This window comes from Dromiciops gliroides, chromosome 6 (genome assembly GCF_019393635.1).
Source record: "Dromiciops gliroides isolate mDroGli1 chromosome 6, mDroGli1.pri, whole genome shotgun sequence".
Classification (NCBI taxonomy): Eukaryota; Metazoa; Chordata; class Mammalia; order Microbiotheria; family Microbiotheriidae; genus Dromiciops; species Dromiciops gliroides.
Window position 1 is genome coordinate 20,633,189 of NC_057866.1, and position 12,427 is coordinate 20,645,615.

Here is a 12,427-nt window from a genome sequence, read left to right on the forward strand (position 1 = left end):
CCTTCTCCTTCTCCTTCTCCTTCTCCTTCTCCTTCTCCTTCTCCTTCTCCTTCTCCTTCTCCTTCTCCTTCTTCTTCTCCTTCTTCTTCTCCTTCTTCTTCTTCTTCTTCTTCTTCTTCTTCTTCTTCTTCTTCTTCTTCTTCTTCTTCTTCTTCTTCTTCTTCTTCTTCGTCTTCGTCTTTTTCTCCTCCTCCTCCACCTCCTTCTTCTTCATCATCACCATCATTTCTTTAGAAATATCAATTCAGGCTCCCAAAATTGTGAGTCTAAGGGAAAAAAAAAACTAACCTGATGAGGTACAAGTTGTAGTTATACCTTGTTCTACAAGTAATGATGTAAAACACACACACACACACACATACACACACACACACACACACACAAACCTGGGGACAAACCATAGATGCAATAAAATACATAGTCCTCACTTCACTCTTTTTTTCCACATTAGAAATTATTCATTGAAAACTATGAGTATGCATAGAGAAGAAAAAAAACTAAAAATATAAAATGTGCCTCATTTTTTATACTTCAATTACTCTCCACAAAATATAAAAGGATGATAAGAAGTGGAAGAACAACTATCACAACATTGCTTCTCCTACTTGAATACTGTGGCTATACCTAAACTAGTAGAAGGGAAACCTCAGTCAAGGTTCTTCTCAAAACAATGCATACCTGCTCTTTTCCTACCTCTTATTTTACCGTGGTGCCTTCCGTGCTGTATGTAGTAAACAGTAAGTTCTTTAAGGTCAGGGAATTTATAAAAAGAGGCAGAAAAGAAATGAAATTGCTTCATTCTCCAAGTCTTTCTTACTTTCTCAGAAGAATAGGTTTGCTAACTCATTTACCTCAAATCCATCTTAATCTGGGTCAATAAAGTTGTCCCAACTTTATATGGGTCAACACCCTTTGGAATTTTTTAGGCTGTTCGTTATTCATTCAACCAAAGATGACACAGGTTATGTGTACATAGGGAATTAAATGATAACTCTTTCTTATTTGAATAAAATTATTCTTCCTTCTCCATACCATTTCCAGATAATCCTCTACCATATAAAATGGAAGTAGAAAGGATTCTGGAAGTGAATTGATATGTGAATGTTCAGTATTCATTATTTGCCTCACAACAGAATCTGTAATAGGAAGAACTGTGAGCTAAATCTGGAAAGGTTGCTAGATTGAATGAAATCTGAAACATTTAGGAGGTTGAATTTGCTAACTAGATGATAAGGAGCCATTGAAACCCTTTAGGTAAAAAGTGATATAATAAAATTAAAACATAAGAAGGATCCCTTTGATCATGAATGGCAAATTATAGTGATGAGACAAGGGAAAAGTCTAAAGAGAATAGAGGCGCGTTCTAATGGGGGAATAATGTGAATAGGTTACAAATATATTGTAAATAATGTCTGTGTTCCGATTGTGTGAGTCACAATAAAAGGTAATGAGTTCATAGGTATTTCAAATGTAGTGTGTGTCTATGTGTCTATCTATATATGTATGTGTATATACATATATGCATGTATGTATACATATACACACACAGAGCTTAGTTATGAATTGGATGCAGGAGGTATGAGAGAAAAATCAATAAGTAAAACCAAGATTTCAAAAGTAAATACGTGAATTTTTTTTTACCAAAACAAAGTAATAAGAAATAAGGTCTTTGGAATGGAATAACACGTTCGGTTTTCGATGTGTGGACTATAAGATGCCAAAACAATATCAAAGGGAAATTCTAAATTATTCTGTTGTGTAAAGAATTAATTGTTATTTGAGGTTTTTATGCCTCGGGGAGCACTGAACTGGGGCTCCGCAAACCCCATGGTACTCCACCCACTGGTTGTAGCTGTTGCCAGGGCTCTGGCACCTCAAGTCATCACCACTCTCTGACGCCTACATGGGCCTGGCAAAATTATAATGATTGGAAGCCTAGTGAGGGCAGTCATGTGACTGTCAGAGAGGCCATCCCATTGGCTGGGACTGTGTGGGGTGTTTCTAGGTTTGGGGCGAGGAGAATTGGGCATTCTAGGTGGAAGCTGGAAAGTGACAGGTGTTCTGCTGTATATTTTCAGCTGATTCGTGGGCGGTGGTATTTTTCAGGTATTATAATTTCCTTTTCTCCATTTTTATTTCCTTTCCCTTGATCCTACTGATCCTGTTTGTGTTTTGTTTTTTTTTTTAAGTTCGTTCTTGTTGAAATAAATCTTGTTCTGTTTTGAGGGAGGCTGCCGGTTTCCTTCCTTGCCCCAATATTGCGGCAAGCTGCTTAGCTAGCACTCCCCAATTAAAAATTGGTCCCCACAATTGGAAGTCTATGTCTGGCATACTGGTGACATAATAGTATTGATAAGAGTTTATAGGACTCAGGGGCAGCAAGGTGGCATAGTGGATAGAGCACCAGCCCTGGATTCAGGAGGACTTGAGTTCAAATTCGGCTTCAGACACTTGACACTTACTAGCTGTGTGACCCTGGGCAAGTCACTTAACCCCAGTTGCCTCACCAAAAAAAAAAAAAAAGAGTTTATAGGACTCATCAACAAAGAAATTATATTTGAAATGTAGGTAGTAGATGGTATTGCCACAGAAGAGTGAAGAGAGAAGGGGAAACACTTTACAAAGTTTGAGTTTAGGGGAGAAAGAAAGCAGAAGGGGATCCAAACCTATGAAAAGAAGAAAGACAAAGTTGAGAGAAAAAAGATCAATATTGCTGAGTACTGAGTGCAGGACACACTCAAACTAGCATGTATTTGGTGCTTATAATGTACCAGGCACTTTGTTAAGGATTGGGGATGCAAAGAAAGGTAAAAACAAAACCAAAAACAAACAACTTTCCTTTCTCACAAGAAGCTTGCATTGTAATGGGGGAAATAATGTGAAAATAACAATGTTCATCATATTTTCCCTTTTATATCTTATTTTTATGTACACTCTCTGTTTTGCCCCATATTCCTTTGTGAAAAGATTCTCTGACAGATCTCTTTATCACCAATACCTTGTATGGTTCCCTACACATAATAAACCCTTAATAATTGTTTATCCAATAGAAAAATAAAAGTAAGTAACAATGTAAAAACAGGGTGTGTCGAGAATAAATTGGGGTTGGTGTCAAAAAAGGGCACTAATATGATGCAGGCCTAGGAAAGGTTTCTTGCAGAAACTGGGAATTTAGATGAGACTTTAAGGAATCCAGAAAATCTAGAATGCAGAGAGGAGGTAGAAGAGAGTTCTATGCATGAATGACAGCATATGCAAATTTTCCATGATGCTGGAATGTTCTCTGTAAAGAGTAGAAAAGAAGACAGTATAACTGGATAACAGAGTATTTAAAGCGGAGTACAGGATAATAAAACCAGGAAGGTGGGAAGGGTTCATATTATGAAGGTCTTTAAAAATCAAACAGAGGACTTTTTTTTTCTAAAGTATGATAGAGATCTAGTTAAAATTTATTACATTTGGAGGTAATATGATCAAACAAGTTTTAGGAAAATCAATTTAACAGAAGAAAAGAGACTGAATTGGAGTAGAATAAGAGTTGTGTAAGGGAGAACAAACATAAGTGCTATTTCAATAATCTAGGCATGAAATGATGAAGGTTTGTACCAGGTGGTTGTAATGTTAGAGGAGAGTAGGGGACATATGCAAAAGATTTTTGGAAGGTAAAAATGGCAGGATTTGAAGAACTGATTGGATATTGATGGTAGTGGTGATGGTGGGTATAGACAGAAAGAATGAAAAAGAAGTTCAAGATGATAACTAGATTTGAATCTAGTGACTGAGAGAATGTTAATATGTTCAAAGGGTACAGGGAGCTTAGGCTGAGGAGACAGTTTAGAGGGAGAAGATATAGAAGTTAGTTTTAAACATGTTGAGTTTAAGATGTCTACAAAACATTCAGTTTGAGATGTCTGATAGACAGTTGTGGATATACTATTAAAGGTTCAGAGAGGTTAGTCCAGGAAAGAACAAAACAATAAATGTAATCTTAATAGAAACCATAATAGAAAATGAGATCCACAGTGTGAAATAGTGAAGGGAGAAGATGAGGCATAACATGTTTTCAGACTCGAAAGATAAGGTACAGCCAAGTTATGATATCTTTAAATGTCAAACAAATAATTTTGTACTATATTTTTAATATTTTTGAAAACAACAGGAAATCACTGAAGGTTTTATTTTGTGGGGTGGGGATGTAAGAAGAATGGTATACTCAGAATCATCCCATTGGAATAGCACCTTGGTAACTGGTTGAGGGGTAGATTAAAGAGAGGGGGGTTTGGTCAGGCAGATCTATTTGGAGGCTATTATAATATTTCAGGCAAGAGATGATAAAGATCTGTACTAGAATTTTTGTGATGTAAATAGAAAAAGTGTACTGATAAAAGAGATGCATAGGAGATAGGATTGACAAGATTTTGAAAATTCTAATGGGGAGGATTAGAAAAAGTGAAGAATAGGGAAATTTACAAAGAAGAATAATCTATGGGGAAAACTAATGTTTTGCTGACCATTTTGACTTTGAGATATCTTTGGGATATCCAAGTGGAGTTATCCAGCACGCAGTTGAAAATGTGGGACTGGAGATGAGGAAAGTTGTGGTCTAAATTTGCATATTTGGAAGGAATTTGACAGTACTATCTACGGTAATATAAGAGTTTAACAATTGACTAAGTGTAGATAAATAAAAGGAAATTGTTCAAAATAGGCATCATGGCAATATACACTTGGAGGTAGCAGGACATTGATGATAAACTTGCCAAGTAAATGTAGGTGGATCTGGTCAATAGGCAGGAAAAGAAGCATGGCAACAGCACCCTGTGTGGAAAGGGAAGGAAAAAGGAAGGATAGACAGAAAGACAGAGACAGAGAGAGACAGAGACAGAGACAGAGACACACACACACACAGAGGCAGAGAGACAGAGACAGAGACACACAGAGAGACACACACACAGAGAGACAGAGTGAATCAGACAGAGACAGAGACAGACAGAGAGACAAGGGGAGAGATAGGAAGACAAAGGGAAAGAGAGAGACAGAAAACAATAGAGAGAGACAGGGATACAGAATGAGAGAGAAAGAAGGAGACAGAGACAGATAGAGAAATACAGGGTGGCAGAAAGTGATGGAGACACAAAGGCATAGAGACAGACAGAGACAGACAGAGGGACAGAGAGAGACAGAGGCAGATAGGAGAGAAGGAGAAGGAGGAGGAAAAGGAGGAGGCAGGACAGGGAGAGGAGGGAAAAAGGTAGAGGGAATCAAATGCAGAAGGAGAAAATTATGAATAGTATAGTCTACACACACTACATTGCACGGGGCAATGAGGATTAAGTGACTTGACTTGCCCAGGGTCACACAGCTAGTAAGTGTCAAGTGCCTGAGGCCATATTTGAACTCAGTTCCTACTGAATCCAGGGCTGGTGCTTTATCCACTGCACCACCTAGCTGCCTCTATATATACTTTTAAAATGCATTCAGATATTGGAGGGATCTATGCTGTGTATTTTCTTTTTATTTGTTTGTTTTTGTTTTCATGTCAATGAGTGTTAAGTGACTTGCCCAGGGTCACACAGCTAGAACGTGTCAAGTGTCCAAGGTCACACTTGAACTCAGGTCCTCCTGAATCCAGAGCTGGTGCTTTATCCACTGTGCCACCCAGCTGCCCCATGCTGTGTATTTTCAATATCTAATAAGCTTATATTATCTAGCAGACACAATGCTATATAGTCTTTATGACATGCTACACAGGAAGTAGGCAAAAGGCAACAGAATGGCAAAGTACAATTTCTGCTTTCTCGTATGTGTATTAATGAAGCAGCTTCATCATCAAAGAAAAGTAAAAGACTAGTGTGATTTCCCCAAGCAGTAAAGTTGTTTTTGCTTGGTAATAGTCTACATATTGGATTGTTTTGAAAAACCTCTGGGAACCCATCTCTCTGGACTCTAATATACCTTTAAATTCAGATAATACTCAGTAAGTCTTTCCCGGAAGCTCCTTATCTTGAAAGGTTTAACTTGGAGACAGAGACTTTTAATGACTGATTAATATTTTTCTTAACTCTGGTCCAGATGGAGAAGAACTATCTATAGAACGTGAGCCCTACTTGTCATCTTAATGTGTTAAAGTGACCATGAAAAACACAGATTCCTTCCAGTTGAGGAAAAGCCTTGTTGATATACTTTCAGCCATTGTCTTGGACCACACAGATAAGTGTTTGCCAACAATGACTCCTCAGGTATCAGTCCAGGTTTTCAGGTGCTACGTTCAGATTATTATACTATGGCATAATTTGAGTGGCTGACCATTTGCTTTTATTTCCAGGTAGTATTTATTTTCCTTACCTTGAGCCCTGGACTTTTCTGCCCCATGCTGTGTATAAAGCCTGCCTTTATGTACTAGATAGCCTTTGACTGTCTGGAAAAACTTGGGGATACCTGACAACAATGTCGTTAAATGCATAAAATACAAATCAAAGGATTACAAAGGGATCTAATTATTGTTTAAAGATCTATTATTTTCCATCCAATATCACAAATGCCCTGAAATATATTTATGATCCCCAGTTAATATTCCCTTCCTATTGGGACTAATTGGGAGCATCTCCACACTGGTTGAAAAATAGATTTTTTTATAAACTGATTTAGCTTTTTAATTGTTTGCATCATTGCATCATTCTGCTTATATCATAAATATCTCCCTATTTTAATGTGTTTGTCTATAATGATGTGCATTCCTTCTAAAATTATCCTCATAGATTAAGTAATTCAAGCTCCTTAATGATTTTGGCAGACGTCAGAAACATCGATGACATATCAACTGGACCACCTCGATTCAATAACAGTTCCCATTCTCTATATTGTCATCTTCCTCAAAATTATTTTTCTCTATTTCCCAAACATATTGTTTTACACTGACCTCTTCCTCACTTCCCTGTCATTACTCATGGGAACAAAGGTGAGTGAGAAAACATCTGGCTAAAATTATTGTTATAAGGAAAGTGTTATCTAAATCTGTTATGTGTGATGGAAAAATGATTTCATTTAGGCATGTTTGCTTCTCTCTAAAACAGTTTTGAAGTGGGAAAGGAGGCACTTAGTTGGACATAGTTTCAGTTAGAATAATTGATCCTTATAATGCTTAAGGTATTTCAAAATTCATTGTTAAATATTATCTGGTCTATTACCAGGAGCCTGGAATGTGAGTCCTATCTATTATGATTCCCATTTTGTGAGTAAAGTGAGGCTCAGAGAGATTGAACCATATTTCTAAAGTCACATTACCAATTATCAGTAGCATACACTTGGTAGCATCAATTAGAGAATTTTCCCACCAGGACAGCTATCTGTCTTTCTCCTAGGAGTCACTGACACTAGGAAGACAAACGGATTTATCATAAAGGTTTTTCAGGAAATCCCAAAGTTTTCATAAGGATTATTCTTTGCTTCTTTCAAAAACAATTAAGCATGTAAGTGGGAGAGACTATTAACCACTCTACTTTTTTTTTAACTTACCTCTGAGAGACTTAATCTCATGAAAAAATGTTATATTACATGTTTTAAGTAAGTGTTTCTGTTTCTGAGAGACAGAAGGTGGGAGGCAGTGAAGGAGAGAGGAATAGAGAGAGAAAGGAAGGAAGGAAGGAAGGAAGGAAGGAAGGAAGGAAGGAAGGAAGGAAGGAAGGAAGGAAGGAAGGAAGGAAGGAAAGAAGGAAGGAAGGAAGGAAGGAAGGAAGGAAGGAAGGAAGGAAGGAAGGAAGGAAGGAAGGAAGGAAGGAAGGAAGGAAGGAGGGAGGGAAGGAGGGAGGGAGGGAAGGAAGGAAGGAGGGAGGGAGGGAGGGAGGGAAGGAAGGAAGGAAGGAAGGAAGGAGGGAGGGAGGGAAGGAAGAATGGAAGGAAGGAAGGAAGGAAGAAAGGAAGGAAGGAGGGAGGGAGGGAGGGAGGGAGGGAGGGAAGGAAGGAAGGAAAGAAGGAAAGAAGGAAGGAAGGAGGGAGGAAGGAAGGGAAGGAAGGAAGGAAGGAAGGAGGGAGGGAGGGAGGGAAGGAAGGAAGGAAGGAAGGAAGGAAGGAAGGAAGGAAGGAAGGAAGGAAGGAAGGAAGGAAGGAAGGAAGGAAGGAAGGAAGGAAGGAAGGAAGGAAGGAAGGAAGGAAGGAAAGAGGGAAGGAAGGAGGGAAGGAAGGAGGGAAGAACACTGCCAGCTTTTTTTTTATTTTTTATTTTCCTGGCAGCTTTTTTTTAACAAGACTAGGATCCCAAATCAAACATTCCAGCTGCATCTGCATTGGCTTCCACTACAGTAGAAAAGTGATAACTCTTTAAACACTCTAACAGGAGACAGTGGTATCTATTTCACTGTTTCTCCCTTTGGAACTTTGAAAAATCTATTGGAAGGAAGACATTGAACTTGAATCCAGAGCTTCCAGGTTTGAACACCAGGTTCATTGCTTATTGGTAATGCTGATCAACAAATCACTTTGTGATCCTCAGTTTTCTCATCTGTAAAGGGAGGGATTTAGATTGATTGACGTCCAAATTCTCTTCCAAATGCAAAGTTCAATATATAATTTATCATGTTTGAACAGTTCACATTCAGATCTATCACTATAACATGGGATATACAGCTGGGAAATGTGTAAAGGAAATCCTTTAGGCTTTTCCTTTTTTGTATTCCATTTTGGAATATTCAGGAATGCATTTTTTCTCTGTCTAGCTCCATTCTACTAGAAATAAAAGGCCAGGGCACTCATTGCTCACTGGAAGGTAGGCAGATAACAAAAACTTTCTAAATATAATTTTAAAATGGAATAAAGTGAGTTGAATGGTATTTGGTTGCCTAGTATTTGATAACTCCAGGGAATGTATTTGACATCCAGGACCAGCAGAAGTTTAATTAATTCTTGTGGTGGGAGGGTTGATTGAATGTGGAAAGGAATCAATTTTCATTTCTAGGTACATGGTAAGATGGCACATGATACCATACTGTACCATCATTAGATTTGTCTTTTGCCTAGGGTACCCTTTACTGAATGAAAAGATATTCTTCTTATTGGTTTCTGAGAACTTTACAAAGCATTTCTGGAAAATCAGTTTTTATTCATCTGATTTCTAGTCAGCACATAATTTATTGTACTCTGTGTGTGTGTGTGTGTGTGTGTGTCTTTACCTAATCTCCTCATTTGGCTATCATTTTATGTTTTAAAAGCCAAGAATAATTTCATTTAATCTGAGTTACTTATGTTTGTGGGATAGTAAAGGACCTGCAAATCTATTGTTTTTTATATTCCCCTATATATTTATCTGGGGTAGCTAGGTGGTTCAGTGGATATAGCACTGGCCCTGAAATTGGGAGGACCCGATTTCAAATTTGACCTCAGACACTTACTAGCTGTGTGACCCTGGCAAGTCATTTAACATCATTCACCTTAAACATCTGAAGTCATCTCCACTCATACTGATAATGTATCTTGACACTGGACCCAGATGGCTCTGGAGGAGAGTGATATTGGTGACCATATACAGCCCTATGCCATTTGGAACAGCTTTTTTTTTTTAATTTCGGGACAATGGGGGTTACGTTACTTGCCCAGGGTCACACAGCTAGTAAGTGTCTGAGGCTAGATTTGAACTCAGGCCTGTCCTGAATTCAGGGCCAGTGCTTTATCCACTACACCACCTAGCTGCCCCCAGCCCTATGCCATTTAAATCCAATTCAGTGCAAGTCATGACATCAGCGCAATTATTATGGCAATATTGGAGAATGAAGATCAAATAACAATATATTTATCCTCAATTTCTTGAGTAATTTTAAAAAATATTCACAGTGATATTTAATATTTTAATTTTAAGGTTTTTTTCCCTTATTAAAATATCAAATTTAGATAGATCTCAATTGGCTAACAAAGGCATATCTATATGTTTTCATATTGTTCAATTTTCTTTTTTAATACAATATATTAAATTTAATTTTGCTGTAATCAACTTTGCATGGTTTCCCTAAGAAAGAGCCTTATTAATGTCAAAATACAGCCTGTATATGCTTAGGATATTGCCATCTCTTTTAAATTGACCTTACATTTTAAAAACTAAAATATCGATGCATTTTATTGGCAAAGAAGGAATTGTTGGATGGCCAATGAATTTTAGAAAATTTTCCATGGGATGGATAATAATAACAATAATAGTAGTTGTAATAATGATAATGATAATAATAATAATAATAATAATAATAATAATAATAGTCCCTTCCTCTGAAATGTTTTTAAAAGATCAAATTTAAGAACAGTGTGAGTTGCAGTAACAGAATTTGCCTTTACCTTCACAAAGAATTATCCATTTAATGCTAACTAGGCTTTTATCATGTCCCCTATATTTTCAGGTTAATTAAACTTCTGGATAATCATTTATTATTCTCAATACATGGAAGATCATAGCAATGTCACTGAATTTATACTCTTGGGACTTCTCATGAAGAAAGAAATGAAGACAATGTGTTTTGTCATTTTCATGGCCTGTTATTTAGCCATCTTCTTGGGGAATTTCATTATCTTCATCACCATCACATACAGCCATCTAATGCAGCAACCCATGTACTATTTTCTTTGGCACTTGTCCTTCATGGACCCATGCTTTACTTCCACCATAGTTCCCAGGCTGATTAGTGACTTAATTGCCACAAAGAAGAATATCTCCTATAGTTGCTGCATGACTCAGCTTTTTACTTCTCACTTACTGGGAGGTGTTGAGATGTTCATTTTAGTGTCCATGGCCTTTGATCGCTATGTCGCCATTTGTAAGCCCTTACACTACATGATGATTGTCAACAGGCAGAGATGTAACATGCTGATCCTGCTTGCCTGGGTGGTGGCATTTTGGCATTCCATTGCCCAGCTTCTCATGATCCTGAGGTTACCTTTCTGTGGCCCTAATCAAATAGATCACTATATGTGTGACTCAAAACCCCTTTTAAAGCTTGCATGCACAGACACACATGTTGCTAGTATTTTAGTCATTGCTAACACTGGAATGGTTGTCTTGGCAACCTTTCTGGTTTTGATAGCATCTTACATCATCATATTATATAACCTTAGGAAGTACTCATCAGAAGGTCGGCGTAAAGCCCTCTCCACCTGTGCTTCCCATGTCATAGTCGTTGTTCTGTTTTTTGTACCTTGTATCTCCACCTATATCCCACCTCCAAATTCCCTAAATAATGACAAAGAGTTCTCAGTCTTTTACACTGTGATTGCACCTATGTTGAACCCTCTCATCTACACACTGAGAAATGCAGAAATGAAGAATGCTATGCGGAAGGTATGGTCCAGAAAATTGGCTTTGTTATTTAAACAAAACAGATGAATTTCAATGTTTTTCCCCTTTATATCCACCCAGTTAAGAAATAAGTATTTTCATCATGAAACTTTCAGGGATAAACAGTACCTTTGATAATACTGACTACCCTAGACCCAGAATTATAAGAAATGTTACATTTCATGGCTCTCCCAGTGTTTTCCTGATTCCTTAACGAATTGTTAGCTAAGCTTTCTTGAGACATTGGCTCCAGCTGCCTTGGATTGCTTGCACTAAAATGTTGGTTTGGTCTCATGTACATAAGATCTAATAAAGCATTAGCAATTGGATTAATTTTACAAAAAGGTAAAATAACAAATATATAAATATATCTCTTTACTACTTCATTCTCTGGAGAGGGGAAGAGGATTGGGTTCCTGGGTTAACTCAGTTGTTATATAGCACTCTCCTAGTTTCAAGTCGAATCTCCCTATTGGGTTCAAGGGTCAGGCATCCTGACTTCTCAAGTCTTCCCTGCTTGGATGAGTCAATGCAACATTCTGCATAAAATTCTGGTTTATATTTCATTGTGGTTAAAACTCGTAGGTCCAGTGGGGATCATTCCCTGAATCTAGAAAATGAGAAGGGAAAATAAAATAGAATAAGACAAATACCATACATCATTTTTTAGGTCAACAGGATAAAAGTGAGAACAGGAGAAGAAAGATCTTCATGAATCAATGGTTCATTCAGTTCAAGGTGTGCATGCTAAGGGTTGACCTTCACGCTTCTAGAATGCTGAATGGTGAAAAGAATATGACCTTCCTAGTCCTCCAGATGTAAAAATGCAAACTATTCTGGTTTTGCAGCTAATCAATGCAAAAAACTCCCACCCATGTGAAATAGGAATAGAGCGAAGCAGGGTTTTCTATATTAGGCTATCTCAGCATGTTAAGAAACTCTATTATATTTTAAACAAATCCAACCAGTTCTCAATGAAAAGCAGGTACCCAGATGAGTAGAATGGATTGTCACCTCTCATGCCTACAGAATACTTTGTACATAATCAACACTTAATAAATGTTTATTCAATGAATTGTTTGGGAATAAAAAGATTGGTGATCTGCCTTTTTTTTTGGT

At 37.5% G+C, this 12,427-nt stretch overlaps 1 protein-coding gene across 1 annotated transcript; it reads left to right on the top strand.

Annotated features, from left to right (window-relative positions):
- The first annotated feature begins 10,417 nt into the window (after positions 1-10,417).
- On the top strand, positions 10,418-11,356 carry LOC122731915 (olfactory receptor 4P4-like). Its single transcript, XM_043972163.1, has one exon. The coding sequence runs from the start codon at positions 10,418-10,420 to the stop codon at positions 11,354-11,356; it is 939 nt and encodes a 312-aa protein (XP_043828098.1).
- Positions 11,357-12,427: the final 1,071 nt, after the last annotated feature.